This window comes from Acanthochromis polyacanthus, chromosome 15 (assembly GCF_021347895.1).
Source record: "Acanthochromis polyacanthus isolate Apoly-LR-REF ecotype Palm Island chromosome 15, KAUST_Apoly_ChrSc, whole genome shotgun sequence".
In the NCBI taxonomy this organism is placed as follows: domain Eukaryota; kingdom Metazoa; phylum Chordata; class Actinopteri; family Pomacentridae; genus Acanthochromis; species Acanthochromis polyacanthus.
Window position 1 is genome coordinate 30,317,321 of NC_067127.1, and position 25,883 is coordinate 30,343,203.

The window sequence follows — 25,883 nt, forward strand, 5'->3', positions numbered from 1 at the left end:
CAAAAGTATCAAAAACCTGGACATTTATGCACCAAATTGCCAATAACCTAAATACTACATGTTTATTACAGTTTTTTTAATTATCAGTTTTTTATTAAATAAATAATGAAAAAGACAGGAACTAAAACAGTGTTTCAAACAGAGAAGTGCTGCAGAAATTTATAGTATGACAAGAATAATGCTTTTTTGATCATTAAAGCACGGAAACATACTCTAGTAGATTCCAAAAATAAAATTCTGACCCTGCAAATGTGCAGAATATGGATGCTTTCATAAATCTTTAGGAAGAATTACTAAACGTGTGAAAAAAAGCCCAAATGCATCTATTTCTTGTGTGTGGCAGTTCTCCTACAATCAAATATTCTACAGTTTTCTGACATGCTTATTTAATTTTCTGCTATGTTTTTTCTTGAAAGTTCTCTTCTAATTATGGAAAATGAGATTTGTATGATATGGTAAATATAGTTTTGCTGTTTCTTACCATAAACCAGGTTGGGGTTGGCTCTCTTTAGCTCCTGAACAATGTCCACCACCATCTCCAAGAAGGACGTGTCTCTGGTATACCCTGAATGCATAAAAACACACAAAACATTATTATAAGCTTTATTTTGAGAGATTTATCTGTCTTCTAATTGTGTGTTTTTGTGTCCACTGTGGTCACTGAGATGCACTCAGTTTTACTAAAAGAGTTCAAAAACTGCAGCATATCATGAATATGTATTGCCTGCTGATTAGGAACTGTTGGTGCATTTCAGTCCAGTTTTACTCTGTGCCAAGTTTTGCAAAACAACAACTTTGTTCACACTAAAAAAAATCAAGATCTAAGAACATCCAGCTGCTGAGTAAGATAAAGGGAATACCAGAAAAACACTCAGAGAGCACAGTACTCCACCAAGGCTGTTCATTACCCCATATGACATTGTCAGAAATGCAGCATTTTTTATTAGAAATGCAGAATTTCTTTACTAGCTACTGATGATCAGAAATCACAGCAACATAGAATGTGGCCATTTAATATAGATATGCTCACAAACAAAATGACCTTGCACTGAGCACAGGCGTGTGTTATCCATGTATACATTATGTACAGATGCTGAACTGCGATACCTAAATATGTAGGCGGAATTTAATGAGACTCGAAAACACTCCCACAATGTAATCAATTGTTCCTTGTATCAGTTCTGACGAATAAGTCCAGATAAGTCCACAGGGGTCGATTTGTAGTAGGATCACACTTGTAGTCATAGTTACAGTCATGCCGTGCCGTTATCTCACAATGATACAGAAATCTTTAACAAATCTGTGGATCCAGAATATAAGCTGCATCACTACTAAAATCTAATCACTTGGTCCTTGTGTCATTTCTGACATTCCCTGAAAATTTCATCCAAATCCATTACCAAAACCAGCGCCGATTGCAACATACATATATTTAAGCTATTTAAGCAGGTTTTAAAAAGGCGAATTAATCGAATTAATTCGATTTATCGCCCAGCCCTACTTTAACGTGTAAAATTTAACCTCAGGATTGTCTAAAAATCATAACATAAGAGCAATTTATTCACATTAAACTGAGTCAAAATGCAGTTGGACTGTGGTGCAGCACTCCAAGTACAGATGTTGTCACTGAGAGCAGTGCGAGACGAACAAAGCAGGAAACCCACCTGTTAAAACATAGTCGTAGTGGTGCACATTGTTCAGTTTGATTCCCTCATAAAGAACGTGGAGCTCGTCTGCTGTCAACACCTGACCCTTCCAATGGGAATAACCTGCAGAGAGGACAGAGCTGGTGGATTAGTGTGTTGAAATCCTTTACAATGTGTACATTCGATGTAATGTGTATATTAATGTTTTCTATAAATGCTGACAAAATCTGTGTGTTTATATGAATGTATTCCTTCGTTAGGTCAAATTCTCATTTTAAAAAAAATCTAAGATACTTTCTTAACACAAGAAGCACTTTATCAATAGCCTTATAGGATTATTGTTTTTTTTGTCGCAGCAGGAGGAAATTGCCTGTGAACACCTCTGTGTTGTCACAACTTTAAACTGGTTTAAACCTAATGCAGACTTTTAACCCTCTGAATTCCAAGCAGTTTCTGAGCATTTTTCTTCACTTTAATCTCATTTCTTGCTGCAATCTAAAGTCCAGCACCTCCATAGATGAAGAAGGACATAGAACCCAGAAATGTCTGTGCTATATGACATAGTTTGAATCACAAAAAAGGAACTTTTTTTGGATCTTACAAAAATGGAGAAAAAATGTGCAAGATTCCTCCAAGTCCCACAGGTGTTACCCATCCTCTAAAAAAGATAACTCTGTATGCCACAAGTATTTTAATAATTGCGTTTTAAATTTATTTCAATCTCCAGTTCAGCCTAAAAGTCTTTGAATTTTTGTCATGTCACTGTTGGTTACAGCTGAATTACTAATACCTTCATGGTTGGACAGATGTGTACAGTTTTTGATAGAATCTGTTTAGTGCACACACTGTGTTTTTGGTGAATTTTGAACGAGACATGTAGAATTAAGTGTTTTTGATGAAATATCACACTTTTACGCTTTAATTTGGTTTCCTGATGAAATCACGCATTATAGACGAGTAGTTCGAGGACTGCTAGAATTTTGAAAACCTGAAAATTCTTTCTGTTTTAACAATATCTGGTGTCATTTTGTTAATTTTTATTTTTTTACAATCAGTAAACTCTGAACATGATGTGAGATGGTGGAGGAACATCACTATCTGAAATGACAAGCACTGACCATGTGTTTGTAAAATATGACGCACTGTAAACCATCCAGCGGTATTTGTACTGTCCATTTGGCTTTTGCCTTCAAATCAGCAACATAAACATGAATGAAATAATCCCATGAAAAGGAAATGTTTCCCACTACAGCTCAGAACAAACACACACAGACACACAGCAGAACGAGGAAACACACCTACACTGTGTATGTAGTTCATGTGTGAAGTACTGTATGTACATGTATGTGACGTTAGTGCCGTGTAAACGTCGCTGCATGTCTGTCTGTGTGTGTGACATGTTTGCTGCAGGCCGGTGATGTCGCAGCTCCAGGTGAGTCACAGTCAGGTCACGTGGTAGGGGGTTCTGGTTGCTAAGCAACAAGACAGGAGAAAGCCAAAGGGGCTAAGAAAGAGAGATGAGCAGTCGGAGAGGGAGGATGAAGGCCGGCCTACAGATAAGAGCTGCTTCTGTCGTCATCACATGCTGCTGTCGCAATTCTAACGCCTGCTGCTGTTTACTGCTGCGTCGTGTCTCGTTCTGATTCATTTTCCTTCCCTTCTCTCTGCTCACCTTCTCTCTCTCTCGTCTTTTTCAATATGTCATCACAAATTACACACTCTCCTTGAAGAAATGCTGGTTGCAATAGACAAGATTTCATTAAATGAGCACCAAGAGTCTCAGACATTTCTGTCTTAAGGTCATCCACCACAGATGGAGAATTTTCTGTGTTTGTACCACAGAAGAAGACTGTTTCTGTATCACTGTCTGCTCTGCAGTTTGGTTGATAATAACAGTGTTCCCTGTTTTAGTTTTCAAGTCTACCGGGTAACTAAGGTTTTAAATATATGAATTTAGGAAGATGACAGGATTCCACCATGAGAACAACGTTCATTTCAGTGGTACTGTTGGTGTTAATACTGATTTTCTATCCAATGCCATCTGGCAAGGTAAGAAACTGACTAATATAAACCTGCAAGCACACGATGCTGGTAGTTTGTAAATAGATATATAGATAAGGTTTGAAAACCATTTCTCTTTCCCACATAAACCTCAACATTAAGCCACTTCTGCCTCATTCAGTCAATTTGTATTTAAATTAATGGATGGATTTGTTGTGGAATTAAATCAACACAACTTTCAGTGAATAAACGTTATTATTTTTAATACCTAAGGCCTTAATAATCTCAACTTCAAAAACATTCAGGTTTGAAAGGTGGGTCTTTTATTCAAATCACCAAAATTACACCATTTATCAGCCAGAGACTAAAAGCAAAATAATAATCCGATTCTCATAGTACTTGAACTAGTTCCATCATGACAGTTAACCAAATCTGAGTCTGAAATCGAGATATTTCATCAAAATACTTTAGAAGTTTGCAAACTTTTCAAAGGAAATCAGTAGACGTCTATTTTATGAGACAGGTGCTTAAGAGAGGTTCCTGTCTACTGTGTAAAAACCAAAAAAAAGTATGATCAATAACCATTTATAAATTTGCCAAAATTACAGAATGTGGGGTCTTTAGTCATTACTGACTTAGCTGAAACCAGCAGCCACATAGCAAAGACTTGGCTGAACTGCAGGCCGTGTTTAGAGCAGAGCAAGGAGGAAATAAGTATGGAAATAAACTGAAAATCTAAATTGTAAATGTCAGTCAATGAGGCTCTTACAAAACAGCAGTGTATTTAATTTAGGAAAATCTGCAAAATACCAACCAGCCTCAAGAACCAGTCAATCTCTACAGTCAATCCTTTCTAAATATATTCTAAAAAAAGAATACATTTAATTCATATGTTCACCTAAAAATCACAAAATAAAGCCATGTAACTGCTGGTAGTTTGTTCTTGCAGGTCGTGCAGATCTTTCTTGATTTCAGCACTGACATTTCTGCTGCACAAGAGATGGGCATTGATTTATGGTGCTCTAAGCAGCAAAAAATTCCATCTGAAACATATTTTTGATTTCTCAAGAAACCCCACAGACCTGAATTTTAACCAGTTTTCTATAGTAAATAAAAAACTCTGTTCACAGCATGTTTGTTTGGATTATCCTGAATAACCAGTATAGTGGAGATAAAGAGAGAGCAGAGTTTTTTCAGTTGATCAGTGATGTTTGCTGGGAAACTAGAAGCTGAAACAGCACAGCTTGTCGTACACAACACCTACAGTTATGTTTATCCTCATTCTGCGCTGTCACAATAGCTTACCGTCACTGTTTTTAAGCTCACCATCGTCCGTCTTGATAACAATTAACAACCAAATCAATATCTAACCTGGCCAATTTCAAACCTGCTCACAAACAAATAAATCATTAATCAGACGTCAGTTTGCTAAATTGACCTTTTCAGGGCTGCAACTGACTCGGCTGTAATTATACGGAACAGGTTGTGATAACTTGTACTCTCAGATTAGACGAAATGAAAAACTAGACAACCATGACATGAGGGCTCCAAGGTCATCTACTTTACCAGACAACACTAGCAGAAAAAAAGACTAAAACAAAGAAATCCCTGTTCGTTATTCCTCGAAAAACAGCATTACCGATAAAACACAAAATTTTTAAGAAAGAGGGCTGCCTGAACAGTCACAGATACTTTTAAAACCTATCTTCTACAAACGAAACTTATTAAATGCAATCAGCATTGAACTCCCATAAAATACCTAAACAAAAAAAGGAGTGAATTTCATTTTTGCCAAGTCTTTTTCTGTGTTTTTTAGCAGCAGGAAACCGGCTGTGGTGTCTGTTACTAAAAGGCCACTAAACATAAAACGGGACCAGATCTCCAAGCGGTTCATCAAATCAGCAGAAAGCTTACAAGCCACAAAACAAAGCACCAGCTGGACAAATATATTTGTTTTCACAGCGTTCGGCCGTTTCATTCTTCTAACAAGAGCTGAGGTCACTGATCAGTGCAAGACGACACAAAGACAGTGTGCAGATCATTCATTCATGGGAATTAGATCAGAATATTAGGAGTGAAAGTGACACTGAGGGATGATGCAGACGATCCCTCTAGGGTTCAATAAAGAGATGCATCACAAGTACAAGTTTCTTCAAAATCTAATCATCGCTGCTGCAATTACATCTCTTGAAGAGTTATAAATTTGTATCTTTAAATTAGATTACATTTTAATAAATACAATCTACAGTGAGTTATCATTTGTATTATTTAAGGAATTAACTATTTGAACCCAAGAATTTGCAAAATGACACCATTTATCAGCTAGACATTGTAAAACAGAAAAATAGCGCGACATGAAGTTATATGAATCAAGTCTAAGTTCATATTTGAGAGATCTCATCAGAAACATTTTATTCATGTTTGCATGTCTCATTCAAAACCAGACATTTACACTAACCAAACTTTATTAAAAAAAATAATAAATTCTGCATTTCTTGGTGCAATGAGGAAGGAAGGACTGACTCAGCCATGACTGACAGCAACATTTCTGAGTTCTCTCTTCTGGACATGGTTGTTCTGTTTCCATAAAGGAGTACTTTTTAAAAGACCACAGTGAGGAAAATCAGGAGCAGAAAACACCCAGAAACTGCTTGGCATACAGAAAGTTAAATAGAATTTAGGAGCTTTCAGGTTGTCAAAGTCATCCAACTTCTCAATGTTTGCCAGTAACAGCTTGTTCCAACTCATCATTCTTAGGAGAAATAAAAATCCAACAACACAAGCTTTTCATAGCCAAGGCATTTTAGATCCTGTGCATCATTTTACACAAATATTCTCAATTATCGGCCTGATTTCGATGGCATCTTTGGAAACTCTGGGATGTACACTAGAAGTTAAAACTTTATTTCATGTTTGTAAGCGCCAACCCACCAACCTGCCTCTGCTTGTTGTGAAAAATCAGCAATTAAACATCAGAACTGTATAAATCATACAAACTACAGATATGTCAACAAGAAGTCATTAGTACAAGTTGATCAGAAATAACCAAAATTAAGCACAAGCATAAACTCTTTCAGCTGCAGCAAACAGAAGTGCTGAAGGAAATGTACCCACAATGACAGAAATTAGAAGATGCTCATCTGTTCTACTCATTTCTTACATGTTTTTTTAAAAAAAAAATCCATTTTCATGTATTTAAATTTAGTGATTTTTCCAGAACCAACTGATTTAATGTGTACTATTAACTGTGGCAAAAATGAAAAAAAAAAACATTAAAAGATATATTAATGATTTGGTAGTACACAGTGTGAAATAACTTGCAAGAAAAGGACTAAAGAAAATGGAAGCAGACTGACCAAAGCTCCAAAAATGCTGAATCTTACACTTATACAGCAACTTTCAACAGACTTCTAGTCCTTCAGACTCCACAGTCCAAGTCTGTAAAGCCGGTTTTCTGTTATGAATTTGTCACCTATGAGCTCAGGGGCAAACAACACAGATAACATCACACAGCTCCTTTTTTAAATCTACATTAGAAAGCTCTTCTGCATCCACAAGAGACATCATACATCAGATTTACTGGCTGGCAAACCATGAGTAGTAAACCTTAATGAGTACTTATGACCTCAGAGTGAAATAGCGTCACTCCTTCATGAAAGCAGCAGCAGGATGTGAGATGACAAAGAGGGAGGCAGTGAAAAATGTGAATGAAGCCGATCCCCTGCAGCTGTATCAGTGTTGAGCAGCTGCTCTGGTGTCTGAAGCCGCTGACCTCCCAGAAAACCCGACTCATCTGTCGACTCGCCTGAACTGAATCTTTTTCTGTGAGCGCTCGCCAACACATCATCACGACACCGGTGACTCACACACTCCCACACACACCGACTGAAACACAAACACTGAAGCTTCGGCATGGATTCACCTGTGTGGTTGGAGAACTGGACCGAGTTGATCGAATCCACCTCAAACCCTAAAACCTGCAGGCAGAACAGATAGACAGAGAACAGATTAGGGATCAGGAGTAAAACTGGTATTTTAAGACGCTAATTACAAAACGACAAAACCATTAAACCCACTAGTAGGTTTGAAAGAAATATCTTAAAAAAACATCATCAAAATAACACCAATTACTACGGCCATAAACTGTGAAACCATTAAGAATCGCTGGATTTTCAATCTCCTGACGGTCCTTGAACTAAACATGTGTGATGGGGATTTTATTATTTTAGTTGAGGTCAGAATGACCCAAGAACAACACGAGGATCAAAATTGTGACATTTTATCTAGATTACTGTATTGTGAACATGGCATGTTTTTAAAAAAATGCTAAAAATAAAAGATTTGCTGTAACCAGATTGCACAAAAAAACTAAAAAATTATGTTGTCTGTAACACAAACGAAAAGGCATGACTGACTTGGGTGCGACCAAAAGACATGTAACAAACATTCAGAGATTTTTCAGTTGAACTACAGACAATGCACATAGTTGATAGTAGGCAAGTTTAGAAACAAAATCAAAGTATAAAGAGCAAAATATCAATAGTATGGCAACACATGTAGGTACTTCCAGGTTTTTGCAATTCTTGCACAATACATGAAAAACAATTGGCTTTCTATATTTTGTTTTGATGATTTTTGCCATTTCAACTCTGCCATGCTGCAAAAAATACATTTCTGAGTTCTCTGTCCTTCTAGTCATGGTTGTTCTGTTTCCATTTCAAAATTTTACAATGCAGTAAAAATAAGGAAATATGTGACATGAGAGGAAAATGAGCCACAACAGAAAGGGACAGCAAACAATTACTATTTTTGTGACCAGATGAGGGCAGCAAAAACAAAATGTAAAGACAAAGCTGACACAATATTAGCATACAAATGCATCCAGCAGATACAGAACATCGCAGGTCTTCATTTGTAGTCATGTTAGATTTCACTAAATAAATGCAAGTGTGGCATTCACTGTCCTTTTAGTGCTATTTTTATCCTCCACTGACTCACTCTTGAGGGAAATATCTGTCTGTTTAGCTGCTAAATGCGTCACTATGATCACTAGCTACCTGCTAACTTTGTCTGCCGTTTGGAGCTACAGTCCGTTTTAGAGCTTTAAAGCTGAAAAGAGTGAAAAAATAATGCATTGAGAGATATCAGAGTAGAGCAAAACAGTAAAGTTGCAGGTCAGAAAACCAAAACAATGAGCTGAAAACATAATAAGACTCTGTGGAGTTGAAAATCTGGAATCAAAACCTGCAAGGGGGAAATAAATGGATTTAATTTAGGGCCGGAAGACATAAACAACATCCTCTGAGTTTAATTTCAATCTGCAGAGACCTGGAACGGTCACGAAAACCATCTCTCGATGTCCTCCCTCATTGTCTTTGGACAGAATTTTCATAAAAAATTCCCAGGGAGACACAAACACGTGATAAATTCACGTGTGCAGTCAATCGTTATCTGGATGACTTTATTTAATTGAGCTAAAGCGAGCAAACTGAATGAGTTCTTTGTTCTTTTCAATTGACTGTGACTTTACAGGAATCTACTTTCAGAGTGGAGAAGAAAAGAGTGTAGATACTAACTCTGACCTTGGACAACTTTATCAATGCTGCTGGAAGTCTGGCTGTGCTTTCTAAAAATGTGAATTACTCTCTGTGTGCATGAGGCATTCAGGAAACTTAAGATACATTAAGTACTTTGGAAAACACCGTGTTTTAGCATTGCACTCCTGGAGGATGTACAGAACAGTGAATGATGCCATTTCTTCTTTTTCACAATTTTTATGGTAATTTATTGATATTCACACATATTCATACTTTTGCCATCTTTTACAGGGAGGTTAGAATTCAGAGTTTTACCGAGAAATACTTCCAACAAGTACGATGGCAAGAGGAGAGGAAGGGATGTGTTTTTAGCTTTGTTGTTAACATTCTATCAAGATTAGTATATTCACCCCACAGTAGGTTTGAAAGGCATGCTATCTGTTTAAAAAACAAAAAAAGTCAAAAAATGGCACCATTCATCAGAGCCATAAACTAAAAATAGAAAATAATCATTTTCAAAGGGCCGTTTTTTTAATCATCTAAATCACAGAATGCTCATCTATGACACACATTTTTGTTGAGCAACTTAGCAAGATAAGCTAAGATTTATATATTTCATCAAAATTACTTCACTTAAAAACATCACTAAAAATAAATCACTTTTTATAAAAATTCTGCACTTATCCTCACAATGGAGACATTAGTGGCTCAGCTGCAATGAATGTTCATATGACAAAAGTTTCAGGCTGAACTGCAGGCAGTGTTGACACAGAGCAGACAGGAAACAAGTACAGAAGCACATTAAAAATTAAAAAGGCAAAATATCTACAGTAGAAAGTGTCGCCATTGTTCTTCCATGATTAGTAAGACCTGTTGGCCCCTGAAAATGTGCATTCCAAGCATTTTTCAATTATTCACAATTTTTCTTTTTTGTGTCATTATCACTGCTTCATGCTGCACAGAAGACATTTCTTAGTTTTCTGTCCTTTGTCATGGTTGTTCTGTTTCCACAGAGGTGCAGTATTTTATACCGCAAGAAAAATGAACTACAGTGAGGAAAAATGGAACAGAAATTGCTCTTACTCACAAATTTAGGGCACAAATGGTTGACAGGATGTAACTGACATATGTACTACAACACTGGGCACTGATTATAGATCATTTGGCCAAGAACAGCTCGATCAGTTCTTTCTGCTATTTTACATTAGGTTTCATTTAGAACAGATTTTGAGACGGCTTTATGTTGGCATATTTACAAAGATCTGTTCCTGTTTGCTGTTCCACATTGTGTTTTATAAAACCCGTTTATCACAACATCCTTCAGCTGAGCAGGATCCAAATTGACTGTTGATGTAAAACCGTGTATTTACTGATGTACATGGGTCTAAGAATATGCTATTTAGGTCGCTTTATTCATGCTTACAGTTGCTGCTGAATGGCAAAGCTTCCACTCGAGCGTCTTCACAGACTGAGGCGAGGATCTTCACGCATAAAAGTAAACATGTTGCCTTTTTGAAGGAACACTTTTCCTAAATTTCCAAATGAGGAAGCCCCTCTACACAACTGACAACTGATTTGTTTAATTCACCGTCATCTCAGTTGACACAAATTCAACATTTACTGCCTCCTGACTTAGCCGGCAGCCATGAGGCCTGCTCTGAAAATCTCAAATATTTGTTTCTAGGTGTGACAGCATGCTCTGCTCTGAATTTCACAATATTTTAGGTGTGTTTGCACTACAAATAAGACTAGAGTAACGCACATATTATGTTTCCTGTCACATGCTACCACAGCCCATTTTAAAATGACGTATTTTGCTTTAATGAGTTTGCTTTTCATGGCTCAATAATAATCAATGCTCAATATGACAAACTTTGCATGCTGGTGCTCAAGACATGCAATGTTTTCCTGGCTTTAGACATCTGATAATGTCCACTAAAAGCTTAAAGATCCTCAAGGAAAGTTATTTTTGTAGCTATATGGTAATAAATGCTAATTTTGTTGTCTAGACAGATGTACTATCAAGTGAGACTAATGTGTTAGCAGGCATGTTTAGCCTGAGGTCAGAGTTTTCAGTGTCAGGAAGGTGACGCGGCACAGCTAACCTGCTCTGGAGGAGGTTCTGTTCTGTGTTTTAGATTTCAATCAGCTGTAAGAACCGTCGTCTTATTGCCAGTTGAGTGATACAGATTCTCAGCTGAGGTTTTATCTACAAACCTGCTGAGCTGTACGTCCATAATCCCACTGTATGAAACTGTACAACTTGCATGTTTTGCATTGCCTTAGGAACCTATAGACATTAAAATGGTGATGCAGAAAATGCACAAATATGTTTTTATGTTTGGTCCTGATTTGCTGCCCAGTCTGTTTTTCACTGCTGGTACTGCAGCTAAAAGAAGGCAGATCATAAAGTTGAGCAGATTCCTGGTACACTTAATTTATCTCAGACGTCCCACAATACCATAAATGTGTAAAAAGACAATAAATCACACAAACAGAAAATGAAAAGAAACCTGGAACCTTAAAATAAAGTCTGAAAACTGCATTAACTGCTATCTGCTACACATCTGTACATCTCATATCTTGTCATTTCCTATTTGTACAATAAATTAGAACTTTAATTTGGTCAAAAACTGAAGTGATTCCTATGTATCCATTATGGGCAGACTCATATCCTAAATGCAGATTCATAGCTCCAATGTGCAGCTGTAAGTTAGAAATAAGCAGCTGCATCGAGCGTTACTGAAAACAAATATATCAACGAACAGCATTAACAGCTTTCTATTAACAGCTTTCTACCAGCATTTCTCATTTGCATCATCTGCATTAACAATGCTGCTTTTGGTAAATAAAAAAAAAAAAAAAAAAAAAAAAAGACATTCCGCATTTCTCTCCATTATAAAAACCTGCTCACACTGACTAAAGTATATGGGATACGTTTGGTCCATTTATGTGCAAAACAAAAGACCCATGACGCAATAAACCTTCCCTTTCATGGCAGCATGCAAAAAAATCTGACAGCAATAATGTGGTTAACAAATAAAGTAAATAACCACCAATGTGACACCCATTATCCCTGGTTGATACCCATTATTTCTGATTGGGGTTTTAGGTTTTGTTAAGCCAGGTAACACAAAGAAAGCCTGGATATGTTGCACTTGCTTCATATTACATCCTCAGACGATGGCAAAACAGGAAAATTCAAGTGTTCAATTTAGAAAAATAGAAAGCTAAAAAAAAGAACCTGGACTCATCTTTAGAGAAGCTGTATGCCACAAATATTTGCTGTTACTATTTGATAAATGTCAGCTATAAATACAGATAATTAGGGATAATCCTCTGATCACTTCAGCTCTACAACCTTTTAGCTGCAATGATTAAGAAGAAGCATCAAATTAGAACTTGTCTGGCTTTAAACCATGAAGAATTATTCATTTTCTCACAGGGTTTCAGTCTCCTCTGAAGGACGTTTTGGACATTAGCATCTGAAACTAAATGGTTTCTAATTTGATAAAAAATTGCAGAAAACAGATTTTTCTTGATATGAAAAGATTCACTGAGCAAAACATGACCTCCCTACTGGTTCTTGCAATAAAAACGATGTTTTACAGCAGCTCCAACTGCTCTTGTGCACCGTTTCCTCACTAAAATGTCTAAAAAAAATAGCTCTGGCAGCATTTAGAAACAAATCAAACTGACTTGATTCTCAATGTCTCATTATTAATATCTAAATGTCTAAAACTCTCATTTTGCTTCATCTGGAAGCCAGCAGTCATCTTGTTTCTATGTGAAAACTGAATCTGTGTCGCTCGGCTCTGAGGCAGCCTGTCTCCATCTTCAGTGACATCACAAGGAGGAATCCTGTGTTGGCCAATCAGAGCCCTGTCTTCTCTTACCAACAGGCCGAGGGTCTCCGTCCTGACAGCACAGTGAGAGGGATGCCCGGCACGCTTGCTGACTTCATCATCATCATCATCATCAGCGGCTGAATCATTGTTGTTACTCTGAACATGATGCAACTTCCTCACCATGACACTGTTTTCAGTTTGCGTCTAAATTTAACAAACTGTCACGTTTCCTTGTTGCTTCTGTCCACAAGCATCACTGGTTCATTCACACTCTGACTGCAACAACCAGTCAGATACTACAACACTGTACAGTCCAGGAGGTGTCTGCAGATGATCCTCACAGCTTCGACAAGAACCAAAAATATAAGTCCAGTAACTTTAAACTCAAGCTCGACGAACTACAATGACCTGAAAGACTGAGAATCTTTACAAACATCTGCACATGAAAGACATCTTTGACTGAAGTCCAACTGTTCACAATGTATATAATTATCTCAATTCATGTACAATCACAAAAATAGCACCATTCATCACAGCCAGCAACTGTGCAAACAGCAAAAAAACCGCATATTTCAACTTTAAGGCTGTCCTTCAATTAATTATTTGACATGAAGTTCCATCGGGGAAAATTAAGCCTAAACCTGTTGTTGTGATATTTCTCATTTATGATTTGTTTAAAAAAATGCTAAAAAATAAACTGTGCTTTGTGACATTTTGTCAAAAAATAAAATTCTGAGCTCCTCAGCACAACGCAAAAGCCACAAGTAAGTCAGCTGCCACCAACAGTCACATGACAAAATTTAAGAAACTTTTCAGCTGAACTGCAGGCTGCTGTCACACACAGCGGCTAAAAGTTAGACACGTAAACAAATTAAAAAGGAAAGCAGCAAAATATGTTCCTAATGTCACCATTGCATTTACAGGGTGGAAAAATGTTGAATATGCAGATTCCACTTTTTTTTAAACAAACATAAACATGTGCAAAGAGATTATTAAAAAAAATATATTTTCATAAATGGTATTTCATTCTTTTACATTGTTTAACTAGAAAATTACACTGTTTTCATGTATTTAAATGTGCCAAAATTATAATTATTAGAAAGACATTTGTCATTAGTTTAAAGACAAATTATGCATATTTAGGGCTGAAAATCTGTAAATCATTTGAACTCTTATTTTGCAGATTTTCTCTGAAGTTTTGGTAAGCTACAGATAATATCTTGTAAAACAGAAGATAAGTATTCATTTACATGTCGACTGTAAGAAGAACAAGATCAAAACTGTACAAGAGAGTTCCACAAAAAATACTGATTTTTGCAAATACATTTTTTCTTTAACAATATGTAACCATAACATTCTCAAAATTTTCGAGATATTTGTCAATAGTTTGATTATTTTTACTTGTTTTTTTAACGTTGTAATATTCTGCCAGTCAACATATTTCTTCTGGCATCGTTGCAGCCAGATTTTCACAATTTTTGAATATGGATTTTGAAAAATAATACTGACAGACTTTTGTTAAAGAGTACAGTATATTTAATAAAAAATAAATAATTAATTAATAATCCGCACAATGCGTGACCATACAATTACAATTTGACTGTATTTAAATCAGTTAAAATTATCATTATTTTTACACATATGTGCAGTCATTTTCACAGGTTTTGCAGTTTTAGAATATTTCGGTATTATATTTTTTTTGCGTATTATCTCTGGCATCCTTGCTGCCGGATTTTCACATTGTTTATACAGTCCATACTGGCGCTTTTGCAATATACAGGTTAAAATCAGGTAGTGGGCTGCTGGTAAACATCACTTTAACTGGTACAAACAGGCTTGAATCACGCGTAGAAGTTGAACATTAGTGGCTGCACTGAAGCCTGGTGACACGCATCAAAGCCCAGCAGCCATTAGGATAACCGCAAAATACATCCTGGGGCGCTGCAGGCTAAAAATAAACCTAGCGCTCCTCACAACAAGCCACCCTTTCAGGGCGATGGGACAAGTACTGTGGGACTGTAGTAGCCTCAGCATCAGCACCGACCGCCCAGCTGCTGCTGCAAAATATCAAACTATAACCAGCATCATTACCATCAGGGTAATTTTAGACCCGAAGCTGACTGTCGTCCTACCGTCAACATTAGCGATCATAAAGAGAAATCACTTCCTGGCCGAGAGGAGCCAATAACCCCAGTGTCCTTCTGCATAATATCATATCTGTGGCTGATTTTAGATGCTTTTCCCAGCTCTTATGTCTTCTTCTTGTAAACTCTGCCTGTAGGTAAGGGTTTTATTGCTGCTGTTAATGTAGGTAATGACTCAACACTAAAGTCATTAGAGTCTATTATCAAGCTGCAGAACAAGACACATGTTGAGCCGCTCAACAGTTTCTGATGTGAAAAAAGCTGCACAATCCAGCGTGTTATCCTCGGTAATTGATGAGCTGATTAGCGCCGAGAGTCAAATAAATACTGAAATGATAAAATGTGGCTGAAAACTAACATTACTGCAGAAAACAAAAATGAAAAACTGAAAACCAGCATCCATTTTTGTAACTTCTGTTAGAATAATGTAGAAAACGCCTTGAGCTATCAGTCACTTTAATGATTACTGAGATTAACCATTAACAATAAGCAGAGCCTGGTGGCTTGCAGCTTACATCTGTATAAACTAGCAAGAAATTAGAATTATGTTCGAGTTGTCAGAGCATTTATTTCCTTTCTTGTGTTCACTCAAATCCGATTTCACAACCTCCAATTAACTCTGAACCCAAAAATGCCAGAAGCAAGACAGAAAGGCCAATTGTTATAAATAAAAAAAATCACCAAAATGATGGCATTATTCAGAACCAGAAACTGTAAAAAACAGAAATAATTATCAGATTTCCAACTTTCCAATGGTCCTTGAGTTATTCTGTTATGTTGTTCTATTAGGAAAACTAACCACAAATCTCGGCTTATTTTCACGATGTTTAAAAAATTCTCTTTATTCTACATAACTCGTTAAAAAAATCCCCAAAGCAAAATCATTTGCTTTGAACAGATTCAGCAAAAAACAAAAAAATTCTGCGGTCATCAGCTCAACTGTGAAACAATAACTGTGATCAGCAGTCGTGATAAAAATTCAGAGATTTTGTCTGAGACAAGAGACAAGTATGGAAAAATATAGGCAAAAATATCTATAGTATGTACAGGCAACATTTTTTTTTCCAGTGTTGGTAACATCTGTGAGCACTTGGAAAAATGTTGGACATTTTGATTACGGTCTTTTTAATTTTTGTAGAAAAATAAATAAATTTAACATCTGTCTTTTTTAGGATTTATGGTATTGTAATGGTGTCATACTGCAGAAAATATTTCTGAGGTGCAGGACTTTATATTGCAGTGAAAAATGAGCCCACACTGTATAAAAACATGACAGGAACAAAAGAAAAAAGCACAGCAACTGCTTGAGGTTCAAAGCATTCAAAATACTGGACTATTCACTGATTGATTGGTTTTGAAATCTTTTGTTATAGCTTTTCTCCATCTAAACAGAAAGTAATTTCAATTTGTAAGATGAGTACATTTGCATTTGCACAATATAGTGTTGCAGGTTCAACCCTTCAACGTGTGCAAAAATCACATCACAGGGATACAAATGTGAAGTACAGTGGGTACAGAAAGTATTCAGACCCCTTGAAATTTTTCACTCTGTGTCATTGTAGCCATTTGCCAAAATCAAAAAAAGTGCATTTTATTTCTCATTAATGTACACTCAGCACCCCATACTGACAGAAAAAAACAGAAATGTAGAAATTTTTGCAAATAAAGAAAAACTGAAATATCACATGGTCAGAAGTATTCAGACCCTTTGCAGCGACATTCATATTTAACTCACATGCTGTCCATTTCTTCTGATCCTCCTCGAGATGGTTCTGCTTCTTTATTGGAGTCCAGCTGTGTTTAATTAAACTGATTGGACTTGATTAGGAAAGGCACACACCTGTCTATATAAGACCTTACAGCTCACAGTGCATGTCAGAGCAAATGAGAATCATGAGGTGGAAGGAACTGCCCAAGGAGCTCAGAGACAGAATTGTGGCAAGGCACAGATCTGGCCAAGGTTACAAAAGAATTTCTGCAACACTCAAGGTTCCTCAGAGCACAGTGGCCTCCATAATCCTCAAATGGAAGAAGTTTGGGACGACCACAACTCTTCCTAGACCTGGCCATCCAGCCAAACTGAGCAATGGTGGGAGAAGAGCCTTGGTGAGAGAGGTAAAGAAGAACCCAAAGATCACTGTGGCTGAGCTCCAGAGATGCAGTCGGGAGATAGGAGAAAGTTTCACAAAGTCACCTATCACTGCAGCCCTTCACCAGTCAGGGCTTTAGATTGAACTTTTTGGTGTTAATTCTAAGCGGTATGTGTGGAGAAAACCAGGCACTGCTCATCACCTGCCCAATACAATCCCTACAGTGAAACATGGTGGTGGGAGCATCATGTTGTGGGGGTGTTTTTCAGCTGCAGGGACAGGACTCTGCATTTGTGTAACATTTTTTAAAACAATTGTCAAAAGAAATACGAGAAAGGGTGTCATTCTGTAGCATATCGGAGTGTTTCATTTTATTGCAATTGAAGGAAGGATGAATGTGGCCAAGTACAGAGATATCCTGGAGGAAAACCTCTTCCAGAGTGCTCAGGACCTCAGACTGGGCCCAAGGTTCACCTTTCAACAGGACAATGACCCTAAGCACACAGCTAAAATAACAAAGGAGTGGCTTCAGAACAATTCTGTGACCGTTCTTGACTGGCCCAGCCAGAGCCCGGACCTAAACCCAATTGAGCATCTCTGGAGAGACCTCAAAATGTCTGTCCACCAACGTTCACCATCCAACCTGACAGAACTGGAGAGGATCTGCAAGGAAGAATGGCAGAGGATCCCCAAATCCAGGTGTGAAAAACTTGTTGCGTCATTCCCAAGAAGACTCATGGCTGTACTAGCTGAAAAGGGTGCTTCTACTCAATACTGAGCACAGGGTCTGAATACTTATGACCAGGTGATATTTCAGTTTTTCTTTTTTAATACATTTGCAAAAAATTCTACATTTCTGTTTTTTTCTGTTAAGATGGGGTGCTGAGTGTACATTAATGAGAAATAAAATGAACTTTTTTGATTTTGGCAAATGGCTGCAATGACAGAGTGAAAAATTTCAAGCGGTCTGAAGACTTTCTGTACCCACTCTATGGAAACTTAACTCAAACATATGCTACAACATTTTTTCTGTTTTATACAAAAAAAATTATCTTTAAGAAAGGAAAAAAATCTGTCAACTGTCTGTCTTTAATACTCATAAGATGGATCTTACCAGGAAAAGTTGTATTTCTTAAAATGCAAACACTGAGCTGCCATTAGCCACAATGAATCTGTTTAAACGTACATATGCCCCGACAAAGCTCCATTTTCAGAGGACAGAAAAGTTGCTATGTTTGATATAAAGGGAAAAAATATGTATGATAACCTCTCTGCTGAATCTTTGTAAGTTTATCAGAAAGCTCAAAGCAGCAACGAGCTGTATTGATTATTTGTCAGACTGCACTGACTTGAAGGTTATCAACTGCAGCAGACTGGATTTGTGTCCGTGCAGATGTTGGCCTCCACATCAGGAGATCACAGCTGGCTAACAGGATTAGGAGGCCTTCTATAAAAATGTACTTCAGATTACGCAGTACATGCCCTTCAATGTAATCTGTGATGCATTCTGTTAGATTACGCAAATAATTCAGATTACTTTAACAACACAGAACATGGCTTTAGACTATACTGGGACTTAAAGTAGGCTGGACCTGCTCATCAATCTGATGGTGGTGCTTTGTCTGGCAGAAAAGATGAAGACCAAATTCTTCCATGATCTTTAATGTTCCATAACATCCAGCAAGAGTGCAAACAGAACACAAGATGAAAAAATAAAACTACGTGACTTCATGGCTGTAAAGAAATAACTTTGCTACCTACAACTATCCATCCAACCATTCTCTATACAGTGCTCTATCCTCACTAGAGTCGCAGGGGGTGCTGGAGTCTATCCCAGCTGACTTGGGCGAAGGCAGAGAACACCCTGGACAGGTCGCCAGTCTGTCGCAGGGCTACATATACAGACAGACAATCACTCTCGCATTCACTCCATGCAGGCCCAGGCCGGGATTTGAACCAGTGATCTTCTTGCTGCAAGGCAGAAGTGCTAACCACTAACCCACTGTACAGCCCTACCAACAACTAATCTTCCTAAAATAACAATAGCAGCAAAAAATGACATCTTCACTTTCTAATAAAATGGCTAACAAAAAAGATAAAAAATTACCATAACAAGGGAGCTAGGTGGTTTACCAAAAGGCTGCAGAATACCAAAAGGTTTAAAAAAGGTTTAAAGTCTTTGTTTGACATTTTGGTAGATATACATGAGGTCTGCATGATACTGGAGAGAACGGACTTTGCAATCTTTTGTTTTGGTGCAATTTATAGCATTGCGATATGAAAAAATATATATCTATTTCCTCTATGTGATTTGAATAATTGGAAAGAAATAGTCATTCAAGATTGAATGAGATGAGGGGGGGCACATGAACAGAAATGAAAAAATAATGTTTAAATAGCTGTTCTTATATGGTGCCACTGGAAAAGGTATCCAGAATATTTTTTTGCTTTGGACATGTCATTATACAGAGCTTCGTGCTGCTGATTTAAATGGTCAAATGTGGTGCCTTTTTGCAACCAAAATATTTCCATACAATTGATGTATTTTTGCAACTGTTCATTATGCTGTGCACATGTGGAGTCTGCACATCAACAAACTCTGTCTTAAAAAAAAACTGTGTATTAAGTATTTTAAATCAGAGTGAATGATGTTTAATTAGATAGACTTATCTTGTAGTCTAGTCATGTTGAAGTGTGATACGTTTGACTTACTTCACATCGCAATGTCAATTTTGAAAACACACAGTGCAGCTCTATTACCATGTACTCAAACCATAATAGAACAATCAGGCTCAAAAGTTTCAACAGAAAATATTACATTCACAATATCATTTTATTAAGTCAAGTTTTAGTTCTATATTCTCTGACTGATATACAATAAAACTTCACAAGCGTGACTGTCAGACACGACAATTTGAAGACCTCCTCCAATGAAAATCCAGCTTTTTACCTCGTTTATAAAGTGTTTCTTGATTTGCTGGAAGATACATCATAAACAACAAAAAGCAGTCAAGACCACGGCTAATTAGTTCCATCTTGAAACTGCACCACACTGATGATAATCTCAAAAACATAGATTCAAACATCTGTGATTTCATACTCACTAAACCTGAAGAACCAAACCTGTTAAACTACAAAGTAGAGCTTTCTGCATAATTATTCTTATTCAGAATCAGTTTCTGGTTCTAACATGTAAAATAGTAGCTCTGTGTAAACTGTAACACTGAGGGACATTCAGAGTTGGTGGAAACTTTTATTTACACCAGTAAACCAGGACTGGGTGGGCTACTGTGTTTTCATGTTAGCATCTGTTAGCTTCTCTCCTGCTCTCTGTGCTCATTAAACTGCATTTTAATACAGATTAACTTAAAATAAATCTGCTCTCATTCAGAGATTTTTCTCTATTTCTGTTGTCAGACATCAGAGCGAGGATGAAACAGCGACTGAAACTCATCCAGACGACATGTTAACCAGTAGTCGCTTCATTTACAAGCTACTGAACTGACAAAATACAGATTTTGTTGTCTAATAAACTGACAAAATAATTCATGTTTTTATTTTATTGTTTTATTGTGGTATTATTCTTTTTAATACTTTTCTGTTTTTATTCTTGTAGCACCATTTGTTTGATGATGAACACGTTATCTGTCTTTCCATGAGAATTATGTGAATTACCCTGTAGCCATTAGCAAAAACAGACAACACAATAATTAGTCAAGATGTAGCCTTAGCTGCTTCCTTATGCTGTAATAAACCTGTAAAAAAATGCACTTCCACTCACTGATTCCAGGTAAACCAATCAACTTGAGCAGCTTCCTCTTAGTCCACCAGATTTATTTACTTTCTACTACTTAGCTACTTCTGCTAAACTGTAAAATCTATGAACCACAAGCAAAACTCACCAAATGTTCTGCTGTAAGTGTGAACACAACAGTCTTCAAGAACTAAAATCTAAACAAAATGACTCAAAACTCATCGAACAATTATTGCAACATGTCTGAAATCATTCAATATTAGTCCAAAGTGACTCAGATTTAGTCCAAAACGACAAAAACCTGTTCAAATTCTCCTAAATGATATACAAATTAGTCTAAAATTACTCAAAAACCTCCTGCTGAGCCTTCATGCACTGAAATGTGCCCCAAATTAGTCTAAAATTATTCAAAACGTGTCCAAAGATTGTCCAGATTGACTTGAAAACTCTAAAATGTCTGATTACTAGGACGAAAACTCCTCAAATGTTCTGCCGTAAGAGTGAACACAAGAGACTTCATGCACTAAAACTTAAAATGACTTGCCCAAAATGACTCAATAAGAGTCCAAAATTATTTCGAATATGTTTAAAATGGCTCAAAATTAGTCCAAAATGACTCCAAATGAATCTACAATTACTCGAAAACTGGCTGAATGAAACTTGCCCAAAATGACTTAAGAATGTGTGTCCATGTTGCACTTTAATACACAAATTTTTGCCTTTTGTAGGACTGACAGCTAAAACATTTAGATCTAAACAATAATATACAGTTGGTTAAGATAAAAAAGATCTAAGCAATGATATACAGCTGATCAGAATAAAACATGCTAACAATAAAATCCGATGCTATTGCTAAGAATTATGTAAATTTATGGTGTCAAATTTGAAAACCACCACTAAAATCTGATTACACAGTAACTATAAAATATTCACTGTTGCCGTTTTGCGCTTTGTTAAGAGTGTTATGAGAATACTGAATTGTTTTCTTTTTTGGAGTTGCATTAAATAATTAGCCATTTTTCATGTTTATTTTCTATCATGTGGAGTCCAAGAAATACATTAAATGGCCGTTTTGCTTTTTCAGGAAGAAAATTACTTACTTAGCTAAATCTAATAATTGAAAAATTGTCATAAGTGACAGCTTTAGAATCACAGTTTGTATTTTAGACACCAAACTGTGTAGTATGACTACTGTGAGTGAATAAATACACTTTAGTGACTTGTTAACAGGCTGAATTTGTACCTGTGACCCCTGAGATGATGATCAACCAGATGTTACAGATCAGTGGGAGGAGCTACAGGTGACATGTCCAGGTAGGGGTCATTTCATTAACACCTGCTGTTCCGTTATCACCAATACAAACCGTCCAAGTTGCTGTACATCCGTTAATTCGTTCCTCCGTGATGGACGATGAGCCGTCACGGAGGAACACCTTGATCCGGTCCCAATGACAGGTGTCAGGGCACGATTTATCCGCCAGTGTCCTCTCCATTAGCCGGTTAAATGTGCACGAAATACCGATTAGAACTGGATGACGGGGCGTTTAAACGTTCTGACAGGGGAATCATGCTTGACACCTACCAGTTACTACGGTGTTATTTTTGGATTTTTCACGTCAAAGCGACGTTGGAGGAGAAAACAACTAACGGCAGCTTTGATCAGAACCGTCAGCTACAAACTTTGTAAATTAGCATGTAGATTACAGAAAAAGGTGGAATATTTACTGATGTTGAAGAGTCGCAGTGGGATTTCGTGTGAAAACGGGAATGAAGCCTATCAGATGGGGGTCGTGTTCGTTAACGGGCGGTCGTCCGATAATGGGTGCATGCTGGTTTGCATTTACCTGTAACGGGAAAGAGGCGCTCTTGTTGCCCACGTATCCCCGGACTACATGGCTCTGGATGGACAAGACACGGCACTCCATGGCGGCTCCCGGTCAGCCGGAGGAGGAAACAGGACTGAGAGACGGGCCGGTGCTCAGCGAGAACCACGTCTGCGCATCACAAAAACCGGGGGGAAATAAAAGAAAAACCACCGCCGCCGCAACCGGAATGTTTCAAAAACGGCTAACAAGAAGAGCCGCCGTCCTCCGTTAGCCTGCTAGCTTAAACCAGAGTGGGGAGAGCGTGCGGCGGCTGGCTGGTTGGAGGAGAGCTGTGGGCGCGCGAGGGACAGGATGGATGAGAGGCGCGTGCAGAGGGAGAGAGAGAGAGAGAGAGGCGCGTGCACACATACCGTTAAAATCCGTTAACGGTTTTTTTCAACTAAAATTACGAATAGTGTTTATTTATTTATTTATCCCTCTGTGTTTGTTTTATCCACCGGAAATTCATCTCCCCCCTAAAAAAACAAACAAAAAAAACAAAAACTAAAGTGTGTCATGAGCCCAGCCGGAAAGAGGGGAAGGGGGTCGCGTGCAGCAAGGACAAAATGCGCACATGCACGCGCTCACGCCGTTTTTTTTCTGCTCAGGCGATCTGCGTGACCGCCTATAAACCGGTGACATCATCAGGAGCGTCCAGATCAACACAGCTGGATGCTATCCTATCATCTACAGAGTTTTTAGCTTTAATATACACATTCTGTACATAACTATGCAATGTGTATATTATATGTTTTTACTTTTTTTTTTAAATTTATGTATATTCTGTATTTATCTTAAATTTCCCTGAGGATCAATAATCTAACTACCGACCTATTCTATTCTTTTGGAATCTATTTAGTCCTCTTTACACAGACAAATTATTCTACATAATGTTTAAAATTTATTTATCTCTCAAATGTGACAAAATTAAACAATTCAGGAGGAAAAAAATAATAGTTTTTGTATTTGTTGCTGTACTCGTTTTCTCACATATTTGCATTTCTCCATTAGAATTAATATACAAAATGTTTAACTTTGGTTTACCTGTCAAATGTGAGAAAATTAAACAATTCATGAGAAAAGTACAAATTTTTGCACTTTTTAAATGTCATTTGGAGATGTGCTCTTTTTTTGACATGTGCATTTCTCCATTAGAATTAATATACAAAATATTAACATTAATTATTCACTTAGATGTGATAAATAGAAAAATAAATGTATTTTGGTATTGTGTTCTCTTTTTTTGGTGCATGTGTGTCAGTCCACTTTAGACATTTAAATACAATAGAATACAACACAATCACTTTATTAATCCCCGAAGGGAAATTCACTATTGGGAAATTATACCAAATAATATTTGTAATGATATAGTAATATTTATTTATTGCTCAGATGTGAGTAAAATAAAGAAAAAATGGAAAATGTTTAAGAACTTTACACAACCAAAATATTCTAGATGTTATTTTACAATATTTATTACTCAAATTTGACTAAAATAAATGACACATTGAAAAATGAAAATAACATTTTAGGGAGTGTAATTTGCTTCTGCGTGCTTTTTCTGGTGGGCTGGTGACTACGTGTCCAATTTAAACAGCCAAATAATTCCAGAGCCTATTCTGTGTTAATTTATTATTCTGGTGTGACTAAAACAACCAATAAACAGAAAAAATAAATTAAAATTTAATGTGTTTCTGTGCTGTGCTCTTCTTGTGTTATGTATATATCATCATAAACAGAAACTAAACTTTTTTTTTTTGTATTTTGGCAAAATACAATTTTGCCAAAATTGTATTTTGGCAAAATAATTTTGGCGATTCATTCTGGTGATAAAAATGTGTCTGTTTCTCCATTTTACGAAGCCAAATATTCCAAATAATATATAAAATTTAACTATTACTCAGATGTGACCAAAATATATGATAAACAGAAAAAACAATACATATTTGTGCATTTTTAGAGGCTATTTCCCACGTGTACTTGTATGCTTCTTCAAATTGCGCAGCCAAAATATTGTATAGTATTTCACCTTAATGTATCTCTCAGATGTGAGTAAAACAAATGGTAAATGGAAAAAAACAAGACTTTTTTGCTGTACTTTGGTGTTGTTCTTTTTGCTTTCTAAATAACATTTTACAGTACTTTATCACTCTGATGTGATTAACATTTATGCTAAAAAGAAAAAAATCTTAATTTTGCATCTTTTTGAGTGTATTTTGGTGCTGTGCTGCTGTTCTGGTGCATGAATGTGTGTTTCTGTGTTTGTGACTCACTCCCGCTCTATGACAGAGTCGTGACTGAGGGGGGATTTGATTTGGCAAAGACTGAATCTGTCACTGCAGCACACAGCCGGCAGTGATGCAGAGAAACTGAATGTTCAGACAAATATAACTCGCAGCTGCAGGTAGCAGAGGCAGAAACCAGAGAATGAGGGAGGCAGACTGGAGATAATAAAGCCGAATGAAGAGATGCTCTGCTGACAGCTCCACCTGCTGTTCAATGAGGCATTAACTGCTGTGTGATGCTGTGATGGAGCTCACACATGAAGTGAACATCAGAAAGAACAGATTTGCTCTTTCTAAGGTGCTACTTTACAGATCTCATGTGGTGAAAATCCACTTTTATTGTGTTATAGAAACTTAAAAATGTTTGAGATGAGCTTTTCCTCTACTAGATAGGTAGTGTCTACAGATACGGACCCGTACCCGTACCTCTAGCAACAACCTACTAGATATCCTCCCAGTTTTAGAGTTTTATTTTGTTTCCAGGTGAGGAGCCAATAGCCATCAAGTTCTGTATAGCTCCTCCCCCTCACTGCTTCCAGGTGAACCAATCAGAATGAGCAGCAGCCTCATAGCTCACCAGATTTACTGACTTTCTACAACTGTTTCTGCTAAACTGTAAAATCTATGAACCACAAGCAAAATTCACCAAATGTTCTGCTGTAGGAGTGAACACAACAGTCTTCATGCACTAAAACTTAAAAAAAAATGACTCA

General features: G+C 37.0%; 1 protein-coding gene across 1 annotated transcript in view; it reads right to left on the reverse strand.

The window, feature by feature from the left end:
- The window catches only part of pdxkb (pyridoxal (pyridoxine, vitamin B6) kinase b), a 41,684-nt gene extending 18,425 nt beyond the window's left edge, over window positions 1-23,259 (reverse strand). Inside the window, exons 1-4 of the mRNA XM_022220239.2 lie at window positions 22,865-23,259; window positions 7,570-7,624; window positions 1,665-1,769; window positions 482-565 (exon numbers count right to left, since the gene is read on the reverse strand). Coding sequence (XP_022075931.1) covers window positions 482-565; window positions 1,665-1,769; window positions 7,570-7,624; window positions 22,865-22,945 — 325 coding nt within the window. The 5' untranslated portion in view covers window positions 22,946-23,259. The remainder of the gene's footprint in view (window positions 1-481; window positions 566-1,664; window positions 1,770-7,569; window positions 7,625-22,864) is intronic.
- Between the last annotated feature and the right edge of the window lie 2,624 nt (window positions 23,260-25,883).